Source organism: Stegostoma tigrinum, chromosome 15, assembly GCF_030684315.1.
Source record: "Stegostoma tigrinum isolate sSteTig4 chromosome 15, sSteTig4.hap1, whole genome shotgun sequence".
NCBI lineage: Eukaryota > Metazoa > Chordata > Chondrichthyes > Orectolobiformes > Stegostomatidae > Stegostoma > Stegostoma tigrinum.
The window spans coordinates 10863788-10882526 of record NC_081368.1 but is presented as its reverse complement, the minus strand read 5'-3'; the positions used below and the strand labels follow the sequence as shown (position 1 = coordinate 10882526).

Here is an 18739-nt window from a genome sequence, read left to right as displayed (position 1 = left end):
GTTTTTCCTCAGAACATTATCTGGCTCTCTGGATTAACAGTCTAGCGATAATACCACTAGGCCATCGCTAAGGGGATGGAGCTAATGGCCTAGTGGTATTTAGAGTGTTAACCTCAAAGACCAGTTAATGTTCTTGGTTTGAATCCTACTATCATAGATTGTGGAATTTGAATCAAATAAAAATCTGAAATCAAGAATATAATCTTAGAATCCTTACAGTGTAGAAAGAGACCATTTGACTCATCAAGTCTGCACTCACCCTCCGAAGAGCATCCCACTCAAACTCGCCCCATAATCCTGCATTAAAGTGGCTAATCCACCTCGCCTACACATCCCTGACTGCTACAGGGCAATTTAACATGGCCAATCCACCTAGCCTGCTCATTTGTGTACTGTGAGAGGAAACCCCCGCAGAAGCAGGAAGAATGTACAAAGTCCACAGAGACGGTCACCCAAGAATGGGATTGAACCTGGGTTCCTGGTGTTGTGAGGTACTAGTGCTAACCACTGAACCACTACAACAGTGTAATATAGTGATTGTTGGGGGGAAAACGCCATCTGATTCACTAATGTCATTTAGAGAAGGAAACTGTTGTCCTTTCCTGGTCTGGCCTACATATGACTCCAGATTTACAGTGGTATGATTAACATTTAATTGCCCCCGAGACAATTAGGGATAGGCAATAAATGCTAGCTTAGCAATGTCTACATCTTGTGAATATGTAAACAATTTGTTTGATATTCTTACTTCTGTTTCTATGTTTACTTTGTTGTGAATGCTGTGATCATTTTCAACATTGCATGACGAGTTGAAGTTAAATAAATGTTTATGATTATTTTATTTACTCATACTTTGAAGTTATGTTTACCGATATTTGAAGTTTTCCAACGTGAGCCAATATGTGGCTGCACGTGTCTGATTTCAGTAAATGAAGTTGGCTCATCAAGCAGAAGTTAAATAACAAAATGTTATTTCTGCTAGACCTTGAATAACGAGGAAATTTTGCACATTTATTATGACTGACACTTTATTTGGCTAAGACTCCTTTTCAGCTTTTTGTCTGCCAGTGAAAGTTCAGCAGACTTTCTGTATTCTGCAATGAGCTTTGTAAATGAATGTGGAACAGATGTGGTTAATCCTGTAATTAATCTCTAACTCATTACTTTAAAGTAGTCCAGGTCTTAATCTTGTTCTGACTCAGACACTGAAGCTTGTGCTTCAGGGGCCTGTTAGCATTGGTTTCATCTGGTATATCAATGACTGATTCTATCCTACTCCAAACTAAAGGCAGACTTCCATTCTTGGCTGGAGTGTTTTTTGTCAATGTATAGGAACTGAAATGTCTGTAGAACATTAAGAACCTGTAGATTTAATTCAGCCCATTGAAACTTGATCATAAGACCTTAAAATATTAGATTATTGGCCTATCAAGGCTACTCCACCATTCAATCATGGCTGATAGGTTTTTCAACCTATTCTCCTGCCTTCTCCCTGTAACCCTCGATCCCCTTACTATCTATCTCTGTCTTAAACACACTCAATGACTTGGGCCCTACAGCCTTTTGTGGCAATGAGTTCCACTGATTCACCACCTTCTGGCTGAAGAAATTCCTCCCTTCTGCAGTTCTAAAGGGTTGCACACTCACTCCGAGGCTCTGCCCTTGGCTCCTAGTCTGTCCTACAAGTAGAACCATCTTCTCTATGTCCACTCTATCCAGGACTCTCAGTATTCAGTAAGTTTCAATGAGATCTCATACTTCTAAACTCCATTGACTGTAGAACCAGAATCCTCAACTGCTCCTTTTGATACAAGCCTTTCATCTCTGGGATCAATCATGTAACCCACCTCTGGACCTCCTCTAATGTCAGCACATTCTTCTTTAGATATGGGCTCAAAACTGCTCACAATATTCCAAATGCAGTCAATCCAAAGCCTTGTACAGTCAGCAGTTTATCCCTGCTCTTGTAAACTAGCCCTCTCGAAATGAATGCAAACATTGCATTTGCCTTCCTAATTGCCAACTGAATCTGCACATTAACCTTCAGAGAGGCCTGAATTAGGACTCCCAAGTCCCTTTGTGCTTCAGTCATTTTTCAATTTGATCATGATCTGTCTTAACCTCACCTTCCCTTCTGCACATTGATTTCACTCCTCTTACTACACTTGCACAATAAAATTATATGTGGTCAAATCTAAAGTTTTGATCAGTTTGAATTTAGTTTGATACTGTGATGACTTTTGATCTAGAAGCAATACAGTAAGCAAAATTTGTAAGTTCTTGAAAATGTTCTTGGAAATTGTCATTGGTTTGAAGAATGCCCAAGAAGTGCTTTTAAGAAGTTCCTTCAACTGTGAAAGAATCATGGAATCACACAATATAGGAGCGGGAGTAGGCCATTTGGCCCTTCTAACCTGCTCCACTGTTCAATATGATCATGGCTGATCGTCTAACTCAGTACTCTATTCCTGCTTTCTTCACACCCTTTGATCCCTTTAATCATAAGAACTACAACTACTTTCTTAAAAGTCTTCAATGTTTTGACCTTGATCGCTTTCTGTGGCAGAAAATTCCTCAGGCTCACCGCTCTCTGGGTGAAGACAATTCTCCTCATCTCAATCCGAAATGGCCTACTCTCTATCCTAGGCTGTGACCAACTGTAGCCTCCTTAAATAATGAGAATACTAGTAAACATGACTCAGTGATCCTTGAACTGGAGACAGTACCAACAGGAAACAAGTTACAAAAGCCATCCAGCTACACCCATAGACACTTTCAGAAAAATAAAGGTCGAAGCAGAGGGGAGAATAGAGAAGACCCGTTAGCACAGAGCAGTCTGCATGTAACATGGAACAAGATAGGAAAAAACCCAAAGGCTGGGTTTGAGCCTGAAGGGTGAATTGAACAATTTGAATGCAACCGCTTCAGTTTTGCCAGAAGCAACATGCCCGCTTGTCAGGGTCCGTTAGAAGGGCGTGTTAAAAGGAGTGTCTGGGCAGTCTGTGCCATCAGGTCTGTTGGGAATGTGGCTGATGGTGGTCTGTCAGGGTGATGATCTTCTCTGGGGACCCTGATGGAATACAGCTGTGAGTGAACATGACTTAACGGCCAAATATTTGACAGGGGAAAATTAAACATCCTACACATGAACAGCTGAGTTCGGAAACTTTGGAACTGCAAGCGGTATCACTTGTCTGTGTGGAGTAATACATATGATTGTGTAAAGTGTAACCTTGTTGTATTAACTACAGAAAGGGAAATTCACCTTGCAGTTTGAAGTACTATTCACCTATTAATTCATGCTGAATTTGTGTTGGCCTTAATTTATTTAAATTAAAAATTACAAAAAGTGAAATCTTCTTTGGCAACTTGGTAAATTGAGGTAATTCTTTCACTTGATAAATTTGGTTATATTCGTTTTAAGGTTTTACCACAGCAAACGTAACAAGGAACATTTCCATCTGGTTTTCAGAATAAGGTTGTGATCAGATTTTGAATATTAGACCATCAGATCAGATTGGTCTGACATTTATTCTGATGATTTGTAACTTGTGGAAAATTTCATACGTATCAGTCATATTATTGTCAATAACACGCAAGGAACTGCTGGCCAGCTGGATGGGCACTGGTGTCGTGAGCTGTTTTCCTCTTTATAAGGTTCAAAACAGTCATATATAAAGCCAGTACTTTCTTCAATTTTCTGTCCTTATTAAATAACTTCAGCCTTGAAACATTTTCTATTTGTTTGCAGTTTGTTTTAACTGGCACTCAGCATATAAACAGGGGACCGGATGCTACTCCGTTCCTATAGAGTCTGGAAGCAATTCCAAATGTTACACAGGGCTGCCATGTAATTACTTTGGAAAGGAGAAAGATGCATTGCTTTCTGTAATATAAAGAGAAGGGAAACCCCAGCAATCCTTTATTTTTCTGCCGACCTTTTTTTTTCTTTTCCAATGGCATCTTTCTTCTCATGTAATCAATTTACAGCAAAATCTCACGTGTAAAGCCCACGACAGATTAGTTAGAAAATTTGCCAAGTTGGACAGAAAAAGGAGTAACACATGACTTTTGAGAAACAGAAATTCCATTGGGAGTGACTCCCACTTAATTGAAACAAAAATGCCTTCGCTCCATATTGGCTGTGGATTTCTTTGACTGGCGACCTGCTCACTCAACTCTCCCCAGAGTAATAGCAGGGAGAGAAACAAAGCTTGTGAGCCAAGAAGTGAAAGAGTAAAGGTATGTTACCTTATGCATGTTACAGCTTGTCGCTGGCTAGGCTGGTATTTTTACTAAAATGTGGGGCTGGATGAACACAGCAGGCCAAGCAGCAGCTCAGGAGCACAAAAGCTGACGTTTCGGGCCTAGACCCTTCATCATCCTCTCTGATGACGGGTCTAGGCCCGAAACATCAGCTTTTGTGCTCCTGAGATGCTGCTGGGCCTGCTGTGTTCATCCAGCCCCACATTTTATTATCTTGGATTCTCCAGCATCTGCAGTTCCCATTATCTCTGGTGTTTTTATTGTCCATTCTTAACTGCCCTGTGGGAGGTGGTGGTGAGCTGCCTTCCTGAGCTGTTGTAGCCCTTGCAGAATAGGCATATCTATGTTTTGTTACAGAGAGAAGGCATGTGCGGGGACTTAAAACAACTGACACCAAGGCCCTGATGTCATTAACCATTTGTAGACAGAAACATGTTAAAACTTCATGGGTCATTTGGAACAGAAAATGTATAATCTCTTGGAAGGTTGTGAGGATAGCGCTTCTATCTTCCTGCTGTTCTGTTTTTACAAAATCAATTATCAGTTTAGAACATGGAATAGTACAACAGAAAAACAGGCCCTTTGACCTCCCATGTCTGTGATGATCATGATGCCATTCTGAACAAATCCCATCTGCCTGTACATGGTCTATATCCCTCGATTTCCTTCCTTTCATGTGTCTGTCTATATGCTTCTTAAATGTTGCTATTGTGTCTGCTTCTGTCACCTCCTGTGGCAGCACGTTCCAGCCTCTGTGTGAAATCTTTTTTTGTGTACATTTCCTTTAAACTATTCCTTTCTCAATTAAAATTCCCATCCTGGCTCAAAAGTCTCTGATGATCCACCCTCTCCATGCCTCTCATAATTTTATATATTTCTGTCACACCTCAGCCTCCAACACTCCAGCAAAACATTCCGAGTTTGTCCAACTTCTCCTTGTAGCTAATATACTCCAATCCAGGCAACATCTTCGTATGCCTCCTCCACATCCTTTCCAAAGCCTCCACAATCCTTCTTATAGCACAGCAACCAGAACAATACACTAATGTGGCCTAACTAAAATCTTATACTGCTGCCAAATGACTTGCCAATTTTTATACTCAATGTCCTGATTGATGAAAGCAAGCAAGCCGTATGCTTTCATTGCCACCTTATCCACTTGTGTTGCCACTTTCAGGGAGCTATGGACTTGCACCCAAAGATCTCTCTGTATAGCAATGCTCTTGTCACTTACTGTATACTTTCTACTTGCATTTGCTCTCCCAAAATGCATCACCCCACAACTGTCCACATAAAACTCCATCTGCCACTTCTCTGTCCAACTTTCCAACTGGTGTATATCCTGTTGTATCCTTTGACAACCTTCCTCACTATCCACAGCTCCACCAACTTTTGTATTATCTGCAAACTTATCAATCAAACCACTTTCATTTTCATTCAAATCATTTATATATATTGCAAACAACCAGCCTTCCATAGGGGACCTTGTCAAATGCTTGAATAGCTCATAAGAAATATAGAAACATAGAGAATAGGAGCAGGAGTAGGCCATTCAGCCCTTCAATGCTCTGCTATTCAATAGGATCATGCCTGATCCTCCAAACTAGCGCTCTGACCTTGCTTTGCCCCATATCCTTAATACATGTGACACCCTTTGATAAAACCTGTAGAAATTCAGGCACTCATATCCAGGAAAGTAAAATATTTAGGTTTGAAATTAGGTAGTGACTGTCACTGTTTTGCCAGGTTTATGAAATCTAACTGTATTTAAGCTCCCAAATTATTGCTGCTAGTCTATAACGAGTTCTACAAAGCTCTTTACTTCTAGCTTTGTCTGAACAGCATTCTTTCAAGCACATGGTACATCATCTGTTCCCTTCCAGATTCCACCACATTATCATGGCATTATCATTGTACATCACCTCACAGAATTAGAGAATTGCTAAAGTGAAGGAAGAGGCCAATCAGCCCATCATGTCCTTGCCAGTTCCCTCAGCATTTGACTAAGTGCCAATCGACAGATTTTTTTTCCACACTTTGACGTTGCATTTCAGACACCAGCAATGCATTGTGTGAAAAAAATTCCCTCCTACCTCACATTTACTTCTTTTCCAAAACACTTTGAAGCTGTGCTCTGGTTCTGAATTCTTTCACAAGAAGAAACAGCTTCTCTCTATCTCTTTGTCCAGACCCCTCATAATTTCGAAAACTGCTATGAAATGTCCTCCTAGCTGTCTCCTCTCCAAGGAAAACAAGTCCTACATTCCAAATTTTCCTCTTAACTAAAGTGCCTTGTCCTAAGACCATTCTGTAAACCTATTGTACACTCTCTCCAATGCATTCATTTCCAACCTCCTGTGTGATACCCAGAATTCTACACAATACTCTGGCTGAGGTGCAACAAGGAATCATGTACGTTTATCATAACCTCCTCACAAGAGCCTTATTAATGAAATCTAGAATACTGTATGCTTTATTAACATCTCCTTCCACCTGTCCTGCCACCATTAATAACGCATGCATACGTACACCCAGGTCTCGAGGCACCTGTAGACCATTAAGCATAGTATCCTTTATGGATGTGAGTTTGCTCGCTGAGCTGGAAGGTTAGTTTTCAGACGTTTCGTCACCATTCTAAGTAACATCATCAGTGAGCCTCCGACGAAGCGCTGGTGCTATGTCTTCTCAAAACTCGATAGTATCCTTTATTTCATACAGTCTCTTTGTACTAAAATGTGCCATCTCACATTTCGTTGCAGTAAACTTCTTCTGCCACCTTTCAAAGTTCTATACTCTCAACCTCACAGCTTTCATCTCATTCACAAATTTTGAAACTGTCCTCAGCACTCTAATAACTGGATCATTTATATTCATCAGGAAAAACTGACCCACTGGAGAACTCTCTGACAAACCTTGTTCTGGTCTGCAAATAACCATTAGCCATGACTATTTGTTTCCTATCCCTCAGACAACTTTGCATTGGTGGTGCTCCTTATTCCATAAACTATAACTTTCCTCCTTAGTTTATTTTGTGTTGGATGTTTTTTTGGAAATCTATGGACATAACATTAACAGCATTACCCACTCTTGGAGTGCTTCAAGCAAGCTGGTTAGGCATGATTTTTCTTTAACATATCCATGCTAGCTCTTCCAAATTCACTCATAGTTTTACATGTGACTGTCAATTCTATCCTAGATAACTATTTCTGGAAGCTTCCCCATCACTGAAGTTAAGCCACTGAAGTTAAGCTGGCTGGTCTGTAATTGCTGAGCTTGACCTTTATAACCTTATTTGATCAAAGGGGCAATGATTGCAAATCTCCAGTCCTCTGGCACCATTCCTGAATGCTGGAAGACTGAAAAATAATTGCCAGAACCTTTGCAATTTCCATTCTCACTTCCTTCCATGTCCTTGCATGCAACTTCCAGAGCCTTATCAAATATAGATGCCGATAACCTACCCAAAACCTGCTTTTCATTTTTAAGTCCTTCTATAGCCTGAGTTTCTAGTCACCAGGGCCTGGGAAACATTTACTTCAGTGGTAAATGTTGATGCAAATAATTTATTTAACAGCACATCCATGCTTTCTTGTGTAAATTCCCTTTTCAGACCCTAATCAGCCCTATCCCTCTTGTTACGATGTTGTAACAGTTTATTTGTCCACAGAAGAATTTGGAATTTCCCTTTATGTTAGTTGCCAGTCTTTTTCATAATCCTTTCCTTCTCTTATCTGCTTTTTCATTTCCCTTCTGAGCTTTCAGCTTTATTGTCAATTGCATTCTCAAACTGCCACCTGTCATTTGCACACTTTCTTTTCTTTAACTTTATTTCCATCTTCTTTGGAGCTCTGGATTCATTCTTCCTACCTTCCCTTTAGAGGGAATACACCATGACTATGCCAAAACTATTTCTTCTTTGAAGATATCTCATTATTCAGGTGCAGCTTTTCCTGGCAGGTTTTGGTTCAAATCCATCAGGTTCTGCTATGCTCTTGCCCTGTTCAAGGCAGTTCTTCCCCAGTTAACTATTCTGACGCAGGTTGGTCTCTGCAAGCATTCAACACTTTATAATACAAAGATTGCTGTTCTGTAAAAGATTCCATCCCCCCCAACAATACTTGATATACCTTGCTCAAGTCCTTCCCAATAACCAGGTCTCCCAGTGTCTCCTTTCTTGTAAGGCTGGACGCATACTGCATATGAAAAAGACTGCTGCAGGCGATTGTTCTGAACCCAATCTACGACTGCTTGCCCCTGTCCCCTCTCAAAAGTACCTCAGCAGCAGTCTTTATTTGGGCAATTAAAGCCCTCCATTATAAAAATGATGTATCTATGTTGGAACAGCTTTCTGCTATTCTCTGCAGTTTTCTTTCTACATCCTTCCCCCAAGTTAGCAGTCTATAGATTATACAGCGCAAGTCAACTTTACCCTATTCTTCAACTGTCTGGAACACCCTCATTCCCCAGTTAATATTATCATGCATCAAAAGAAAACACCTTTCTTTTATCCCCTTCCTTACCTTTTCTGAAAACCTTGGAACCGAGAATATTTAATACCCAGTCTTTAAACCAGGTCTCCGATATTACATTAACACCATTATCCCACCTGGTGAATTGTGCCCCTTGTGCATTCATGTGCATGTAGTGTAATAGTGATTCAGACTGCATTAGCTTCTCCCTTACTCTGGGTCCACCCATGAACATAGCACTCTCTGTTCCAGTGTTATCTGCCTTACCCAGCTCTGGTACTACCCTTTGATGTTGTATCAGAGATAATGGGAACTGCAGATGCTGGAGAATCCAAGATAATGAAATGTGAGGCTGGATGAACACAGCAGGCCAAGCAGCATCTCAGGAGCACAAAAGCTGACGTTTCGGGCCTAGACCCTTTCTGATGAAAGGTCTAGGCCCGAAACGTCAGCTTTTGTGCTCCTGAGATGCTGCTGGGCCTGCTGTGTTCATCCAGCCTCACATTTTATTATCCTTTGATGTTGTCTTCTGTTTCCTACACCCTTTGCTGAGTTAGTTTGTTCGAAGTGTTGGCAACAGCCAAGGGGAAGTAAAGTGTTTGCTTCATGTTGATGTTGCATTCCCATGATGTTTCAGAATGATGTCTTATTACTTCACAACAATTGGCCAACATTATGTCTATATTGTTTCACACCATTTGTAAATTGCTGTAAATACTCACATAGTTCATTAATGCCCTTCCGGGAAGGTAATCTGCTGTCTTTTGTATACTGCGAAAGGGGCTGGAGAAATGCGATTTTGTACGCGTTGCACTGTACTCCACTACACATGATAGGAAAATCTAAATCTAAATCCTTACCTAGCTTGGTCTATATGGGACTCTAGACCTACAGTAATATGGCTGCCTCTTAACTGCCCTCTGAAATATGCACATCACTGTGGTGATGAGGTAGGCCCAAATTGGTACTCCCTGGTGATGCAGGGGTATTGCTGGGCTCAAAGCCTGTTGTGGAGGCGTCTCCCCACCCTTTGATGTCAAGTGGAGCACAAAAAGGGAAGAAGCTGACTTGGTTTTTAATTATATTTAAGTGTCACATCTTAATTCCAGCCTTATATCTTCATATCTTCCGTAAGTCAAAATGACGCTGTACCATGGTGACATATTGCACTTTTCACTGTATTTATTTGTCAAATTCAAGTGACAATAAATCATTCAATCAAATGGCCTAGAGAGCCATCCGGTTCAAGGGCAATGAAGGATGGGCAACAATGCCAGCCTTCACAGTGAGGCCTAACTCCTGCACAAAAAGTAAGGGAAATAAACCTCATTAACAGGTGAAGATCTGAATAACCAATTTGGCATAAAACACTGTTGAATTGTAAGATATGTCAAAAGGGACAATAAAATATGGGTGTACCTGAACATTCTTCACTGCATTCTGCAGCCTCTGAAGTCTGTCTTATGTCTGGCAGTCCCGTAGCCATAATATGATCTCTAAGGAAGGGAAAATCAGAACGTTATTGAAGGCAGAATTGGAGGATTGCAGAGATATTAGGATTGTATTGAAGGAAGAAGTTTCAAAGATAGGTAGGACATACAAATATACATTCATGTGGATTTAGGGCAAATGTAGGCCATTCAGCGCCTCTGGTCAGTTCTGTCATCCAATAAGTTCATGGCAGGCCTGACTGTGAGCTCGACTTCCCCTTCCTATTCCCGATAACCTTAAATGTTTGACCAATAAAGAGTTAAATTACCGATTCCTAAAAATACACAATGAACCTGCTTCATTTACTCAATGAGTTCTAAAGATTTATGAAAGAGAAAGAATTCTTACCTTTGTTCTAAAATGTTCATCATTGTCCCTTCAGTTTTAAACAGTGCCCTTCAAGGGGAAACATTCTGTCAGGACCCAATCAGTCAAGTCCCTTCAGAATCATATAGGTTTCAATAAAATCATCTCTTGTTCTTCTAAGTTCTAATGGAGTCTGAGCAACCTTTTCTCATAAGATAACCAGACCAATCATTAGGTATTTGTTAAGGGAACCTTGTTTGAATTGCTTTTCATATATTTATATCTTTTTTAAAAAATGAAACCAAAACTGCACAGGGTACTCCAGATAATGTCTCGGCAATGTTCTTACTCTTAACTAATTTGCAGGATATGGGTGTTATTGGCAAAACCTGCAGTTATTGTCCACGCCTAATTGCTCAAAGAACACTTAAGAGTCAACCACATTGCTGTGGGTCTGGAGTCACATGTAGGCCAGACCAGATAAGGATGACAGATACCCTTCACTAAAGGATATCAGTGAAACAGATGGGTTTTTCCCAGTTATCATCAATGCCTTTACATTCATCGTTCAACTCGTAGTTCCAGTTTTGTTTTCATTGAATTTGAATTCCATCATCTGTGTTGGCAGATGACATGCTATGGCAGTGTTTCAAATACAGGAACCAAAAACTTACCTTGTTATGGAACAGACCAAACCCCTTCAAACATATCAAGGAAGAAGCCCAGATCCTAACTTTTATCTTATTTGAAGGTGGTGTAAGGTGCTGTGTTCCAAATTTAGTGACCTCCTTCTGTTATTGTTTTTTTCCCAACCATTTGATCAAACATAGTCTCTGACAATTGAACATCAACCTTCTTATCTTTATTCTTTGATTTCTCTGCCTGCTTCAACCAGCGTCTTTGTGGCTTTCTTATCACACAGTCAGGAAAAATCCCAGGATATTCTTCCTGCAATACCTCAGATGCATGATTTTCCACTGGTTTTTCAACGACAGTTGGCATCACTCCAACCTGTGATCCAGCTCTGTCATTCCCAAGGGTAAACCGTACTTCTGGAACTGAGAATTTCTCTACTATTCCCACCACCACCTCACCACTTTTCACTAGGCTCTCTGACCTCGCCTGATACAGTGGAACACTGCACTTTTCACCATGAATTCTGCATATTTCCTGGCAATACTCCTTCTGATTTACGTATCTCCTCATCTCTCGCCATCAAAGATTGACATGCTCCTGCATCTCTTACAATTCTAATTTCTTTATCTGCTTGGCTAGGCCGACCTCACAAGGTTAAGAACATTTGGTACTTTCTTATCAGCCAACCCCTGACCAGGTTGTACATTCTGGTGCAGCTTTTTAGCTTCCACTGTGCTTTCCTTTACCACTTCAACAAAACTCACTGACTTATTCTGTTTTCTCACATTCGTCTTCCCAATGCTTTTTCTGAACCACCAACGCAATGACTTCATGTGGCCTACTTTATTGCAGTAAAAATACCTGAGCTTTTTCACGTCTCTTTCCCGCTCATGAGTTTCCTTTTTACCCTGTAGTAAACTATCTTTATTATCTTCAAATGTGATCTCCTTTTCTCTTTTAAATGGAGGGTTTTTCTTTTTCCCAATTCCTATCCCTCACACACCGAAATCAATGTCAGAAGCCAGACTTTCATTTATGAACCAATTCGTAACCTTCAGCCATTTCAGCTGCTAATCTTGCAGTTTTAAGTCTCTGCTCTTCCACATGAGTTCTCATTACTTCAGAAGGTGAATTTTCAAACTCCTCCGAAATAATTGTCTCTCTAAGAGTGTCATGTTTTTGATCAATTTTTAATGCCCTTATCCACCTCTCAAAGTTACTTTGTTTGATTCTTTCAAACTTAATATATGTTTGACCAGGTTCCCTCCTTAGAGCCCTGGGATGTTGTCTGTAGGCTTCCGGCATTAGCTCAAATGCACTTAAGATGGCTTTTTCAACTTCTCATACTCCCCAGATATCTCATCTGATTGAGATGCAACTGCCTCAGTAGCTGTACCTAGCAAATTTGTTTGAATCAACAATACCAGCCATTTCATTCATTTGAGATAATGGGAACTGCAGATGCTGGAGAATTCCAAGATAATAAAATGTGAGGCTGGATGAACACAGCAGGCCAAGCAGCATCTCAGGAGCACAAAAGCTGACGTTTCGGGCCTAGACCCTTCATCAGAGAGGGGGATGGGGGGAGGGAACTGGAATAAATAGGGAGAGAGGGGGAGGCGGACCGAAGATGGAGAGTAAAGAAGATAGGTGGAGAGAGTGTAGGTGGGGAGGTAGGGAGGGGATAGGTCAGTCCAGGGAAGACGGGCAGGTCAAGGAGGTGGGATGAGGTTAGTAGGTAGCGGGGGGTGCGGCTTGGGGTGGGAGGAAGGGATGGGTGAGCGGAAGAACCGGTTAGGGTGGCAGAGACAGGTTGGACTGGTTTTGGGATGCAGTGGGTGGGGGGGAAGAGCTGGGCTGGTTGTGTGGTGCAGTGGGGGGAGGGGATGAACTGGGCTGGTTTAGGGATGCAGTAGGGGAAGGGGAGATTTTGAAACTGGTGAAGTCCACATTGATACCATATGGCTGCAGGGTTCCCAAGCGGAATATGAGTTGCTGTTCCTGCAACCTTCGGGTGGCATCATTGTGGCAGTGCAGGAGGCCCATGATGGACATGTCATCAAGAGAATGGGAGGGGGAGTGGAAATGGTTTGCGACTGGGAGGTGCAGTTGTTTGTTGCGAACTGAGCGGAGGTGTTCTGCAAAGCGGTCCCCAAGCCTCCGCTTGGTTTCCCCAATGTAGAGGAAGCCGCACCGGGTACAGTGGATGCAGTATACCACATTGGCAGATGTGCAGGTGAACCTCTGCTTAATGTGGAATGTCATCTTGGGGCCTGGGATGGGGGTGAGGGAGGAGGTGTGGGGACAAGTGTAGCATTTCCTGCGGTTGCAGGGGAAGGTGCCGGGTGTGGTGGGGTTGGAGGGCAGTGTGGAGCGAACAAGGGAGTCACGGAGAGAGTGGTCTCTCCGGAAAGCAGACAGGGGAGGGGATGGAAAAATGTCTTGGGTGGTGGGGTCGGATTGTAAATGGCGGAAGTGTCGGAGGATAATGCGTTGTATCCGGAGGTTGGTAGGGTGGTGTGTGAGAACGAGGGGGATCCTCTTGGGGCGGTTGTGGCGGGGGCGGGGTGTGAGGGATGTGTCGCGGGAAATGCGGGAGACGCGGTCAAGGGCGTTCTCGATCACCGTGGGGGGAAAGTTGCGGTCCTTAAAGAACTTGGACATCTGGGATGTGCGGGAGTGGAATGTCTTATCGTGGGAGCAGATGCGGCGGAGGCGGAGGAATTGGGAATAGGGGATGGAATTTTTGCAGGAGGGTGGGTGGGAGGAGGTGTATTCTAGGTAGCTGTGGGAGTCGGTGGGCTTGAAATGGACATCAGTTATAAGCTGGTTGCCTGAGATGGAGACTGAGAGGTCCAGGAAGGTGAGGGATGTGCTGGAGATGGCCCAGGTGAACTGAAGGTTGGGGTGGAAGGTGTTGGTGAAGTGGATGAACTGTTCGAGCTCCTCTGGGGAGCAAGAGGCGGCGCCGATACAGTCATCAATGTACCGGAGGAAGAGGTGGGGTTTGGGGCCTGTGTAGGTGCGGAAGAGGGACTGTTCCACGTAACCTACAAAGAGGCAGGCATAGCTGGGGCCCCCGCTACCTACTAACCTCATCCCACCTCCTTGACCTGTCCGTCTTCCCTGGACTGACCTATCCCCTCCCTACCTCCCCACCTACACTCTCTCCACCTATCTTCTTTACTCTCCATCTTCGGTCCGCCTCCCCCTCTCTCCCTATTTATTCCAGTTCCCTCCCCCCATCCCCCTCTCTGATGAAGGGTCTAGGCCCGAAACGTCAGCTTTTGTGCTCCTGAGATGCTGCTTGGCCTGCTGTGTTCATCCAGCCTCACATTTCATTCATTTAACCACTTTCTAAACTGAAAAGAAAAATGCTTCTACATCCTTCTCGTCAAACTTAGATAATACTTGGACATATTTAAATAGATCCCCACCAAGCCTTTGGCTACTATGGGATGGTTTTCCATCACTGTCCTCATCATTACTCCTACCTTTCAGCTATAACTGAGCCATTTCAACTTCTTCCAATCTCTTCTGTCAAGCAGAGGATACAAAAGCTTAAACACACACAACAGCAGCTTCAAGAACAACTTCTTCCCTGCCATTAGACTGCAGAATGGACCTCTCAAATTTTAAATTTAATGTTGACCGCGCTCTTTGTGCACCTTCTCTGCAGCTGTAACACTGTACTCCTCATTGGATTACCCTGGGTACATCTGACAATAATAAATAAAACCAAATCAATGTTTCCAAAGTTCAAAAATCCTTTCTCTCTTTGTTCTTTCTGTTTATTTCTGCTTTCAATCTTAACTCAAACTGTCTCATTTCTTTTGATATTTCAGTAATATTCTGCTTTTCTGTTCTTCTTACCAAAATAAGTGGCACAGTGGCTCAGTGGTTAGCACTGCTGCCACACAGTGCCAGGGACTTGGGTTCAATTCCACTCTTGGGTGACTGTCTGTGTGGTGTTTGCACATTCTCCCCATGTCTGCATGGGTTTCCTCCAGGTGTTCCAGTTTTCTCCTGTAGTCCAAACATGTGCAGGGTGGGGTGGATTGGCCATGCTAAATTGCCCTTAGTGTTCAGGGGTCTGGAGCTTAGGTGGGTCATAGGGGGATTGAGTCTGGGTGGGCTGCTCCAAGGGTCAGTGTGGACTTTTTGGGCCAAAGGGTCTATTTCCACACTGTAGGGATTCTATGAAAAGTGAAGTTCACATTATACTCCAACTTGCCATGTTTTTGCCCACTCACTTAACCTACCTACATCCATTTGCAGATTCTTCACATTATCTTCACAATTTATTTCCCCACCTGTCTTTGTATCATCAAAAACATTTAGTGACCGCTCATTCAGTTTTCAAGGTTTTCATACAAACTGCATATACTTGAACTTCCAATACGGGTAGCTGTATAGTGTTTGTTACATCCTACCAAACCAATCATGATCCATTCATTCCCACTGTCTGCTTCCTATTAGCCAGTGAATCCTCTGTCCATACACAGATGCACTGCAAACTCTTATTTCGTGGAATAACCTTTGATGTAACACCTTGTCAAATACCTTCTGGATATCTAAGTCCAGTACATCCACCAGTTTCTCTTAATGTACCTTGCTTGTTACTTTGTCAAGTGAGGGACGACCAAACAGCATTTAAAAACAACTATTTGGTGTATAAGTATGTGGAGCTAAGTGAGTGAAGACTGGAGAAGAAACATACCATCAATGAAAGGACTTTATCTGGAAGTTATTTCTGTTATTTTCACAGACAGATGGGCCTGTATAATATTTTCAATGATTGTTACCAGCTGTTATGTGCCTCGTGATTCCCCAGCACATGAAATGCAATTTTATTAGGGAACATTTCTGAATTCTAAATATAAACAACAGATTTGGCCATAAAGCTTTTCCAATAAATACTTTGGTATGTGACTGGTGTTGGTGTATTTTTCTCCCCTCCCCTCCATCTAACATCCTCCCCCAACTCACCCACTCAGTCATTAAGCTTGGATAACTGAATCATCCTCTGGCCAGATATTTTTCCTGAGTGTCTTTATTGGTATAGAATATTATTTTTTCCCAGTTGCCCGAGGGAGCACTTCCCTGACCCAGAGTACTCTAAACCTCACCAGCTAGTTAAGAATGGGATTCAGATTTTCACAAATTAACACTCATACAGCACCTTTAACCACCTCAGGCCATCCCAAAGGCCTTACAGCCAGCAATATACTTTTGTTGCACAGTTCTTAAGAATCCATACCTAACTCCAAATGTTAACTCTATTTCTGCAAAATATGTTGAATTTCTTTAGTATTCCCTGTGTTTCTTTTTGCTGCACATTCACTGCTGTGTTGTGGAAGCACGGCAGTCAATTTACACACAGCTAGCTCCCATGAGCAGTATTGCGAAGCTGAGCAAATAATCTGCTCTTTTTTTTCAGTGGTTTCGGTCGAGGGATAAATGGTAGCCCAGGGGACAGAGAATAGCCGCCTTGTTCTCCTTAGAAAGAAATGCTATCTAAGGGAAGGGGACACATAGAGCTGGGGTTAAAATTGTATCACAGATAATAGGAACTGCAGATGCTGGAGAATCCAAGATAACAAGGGGTAGAACTGGATGAACACTGCAGTCCAAGCAGCATCTTAGGAGCAGGAAGACTGATGTTTCGGGCCTAGACCCTTCATCAGAAATGGTATGTGACTGGTGTTAGTAATTTTTGTTAGTATAATTGCTGCTTGGCCTGCTGTGTTCATCCAAGTCTACACTTTGTTATCTGGGACACATAGGGCCACTGCTTAACATCTCATTGGAAAAATAGCATCTCCGACAATATTGCATTCCCTCTGCACTGCATGTGAAGTATCCAGTTAATTCTGCATTCAAGTCCCTGGTAGACAGATCGAGCCAACAGCTTCTCGATTCAGAGGCAAGACTGCCACCAACTCTGCTGCTAAAACCATTTCTGTCTCTCTGATATAGCATTCAATGTTCTAACAAGTTAGATCTTGAGCTGCATTTCATAACTCAGTCCCTTACTAGTCTGACAGGAGAACAGCATTGCTGGTCCTCATTCGTAAATGCAAGCATCTAATTGATTTAATATGCAGGGCTGTTAAATGCGAATATTAGTAACCAGAAGTCATCAGACCAGATGTCTCAGAGGGGAAATCAAAATGTAATACTTAGAAATTAATGCATTGGCCAAAGTGAAGCATCAGTTGGAAGTGTACAAGACAAGTTGGATCAGTACATCTCCATCACCAGTTTTTCTGTTTCGGTCTTCTGGGGTATGAGGTCAGCAAGTGTAACTGTACCTTTTCCTCAGGGTAGGGGGGGTCCAAAACTAGAGGACTTAAGTTTACGGTGAAAGTAGAAATATTGAAAAGGGAGCTAAGGAGCAACTTTTTCACGCAGAGGGTGGTGTGTGTATGGAAGGACCTGCTGGGGGAAGTGGTGGAGGTGGGTAGAATTACGACATTTAAAAGAAATGGATTAGTATCTGAATAGGAAGGGTTTAGAGGGAAATGGGCCAAATGCTGGCAAATGGGACTAGTTCAGTTTAAGAAGCCTGGGCAGCATGGACAAGTTGGGCTGAAGGGCCTGTTTCTTTTGTGAGCCTATAACTAGTTTTTGCATCGGCCAACAGCACATTAGAAGTCAGTGGTGAATCATCATTGAAACTAGTGAAGAAAATGGCCTGGCATGTATCAGCATCAACTGTGTAGTGTGGAACTGCTGTCTGAGCCACTGGCTGACGTCGATTTGTCTACAGAGGAAGTGAGGTCTTCCAGGTCACTTCTGAGTGAAATCCTCAAATACACAAACTTGGTAAATACAAAATGAATTGGAATGTAAAATGTACGAGCAGTTAACAGAAGGGAAAAGCTAGGGAAATGAAAGCCAGCGATGGAAAAAGAAGAAATAATACATCCTGGAGGATGGTGGGCAGGCGAAGATGGCTTAATGAGTAATGAATTGAGAATGATATAATCAGGACAGGAAGAAAAGGAATGTGGACAAGCAGTAAGGAAGCTGCCAAATGTACGAGTAAAGAGAAGTGTGAGGCAGATGGACTGATATTCGTGAATCTAACCCAGGAACATTACTATCACTCAGATATTTCTACCTAAAAGCAAAAATCCAGATGAGGGGTTCAATGAAATGTACAATAGAATTGAAAAGCCAGTGAGCTGGAGAGTGGAAAAAGCATTATGATTATAACAGGAGTTTGGAACAACATTGCTGGAGAAAAGAGGATGTGACAAAGTAGTATGACCATATGGACTTGGAAAGCTAAATGAATGAGTCTGAAAACTGGTTGATTTTTACTGAAGAACAGAGGTAATGATAACAAACATGTGGTTTAAATCATTCAAGAAGATAGTACACATGGAACATGTTTGGTAACGCAAACATGTTTTAACTGGACCATACAAAAGATGAGAAAAGGTGCAGCAGTAGTGTTAGAAATTCAAAACCTTAGCCAGGAGCCGACACAAATACAGATCATAACCTTGTAAAAATGGAAACAAATGTAAAATCCTAATGAAGCAGATCCAAGATGGAATATT

General features: G+C 42.2%; 1 protein-coding gene across 2 annotated transcripts in view; it reads right to left on the bottom strand.

The window, feature by feature from the left end:
- The window catches only part of zgc:66433 (uncharacterized protein LOC321250 homolog), a 176765-nt gene that overhangs the window by 66314 nt on the left and 91712 nt on the right, over positions 1-18739 (bottom strand). For both annotated transcript variants that reach the window (XM_048544803.2, XM_048544802.2), the window contains exon 2: positions 10155-10231. In XM_048544803.2, the coding sequence (XP_048400760.2) occupies positions 10155-10221 (67 nt within the window). In that variant the 5' untranslated portion in view covers positions 10222-10231. The remainder of the gene's footprint in view (positions 1-10154; positions 10232-18739) is intronic.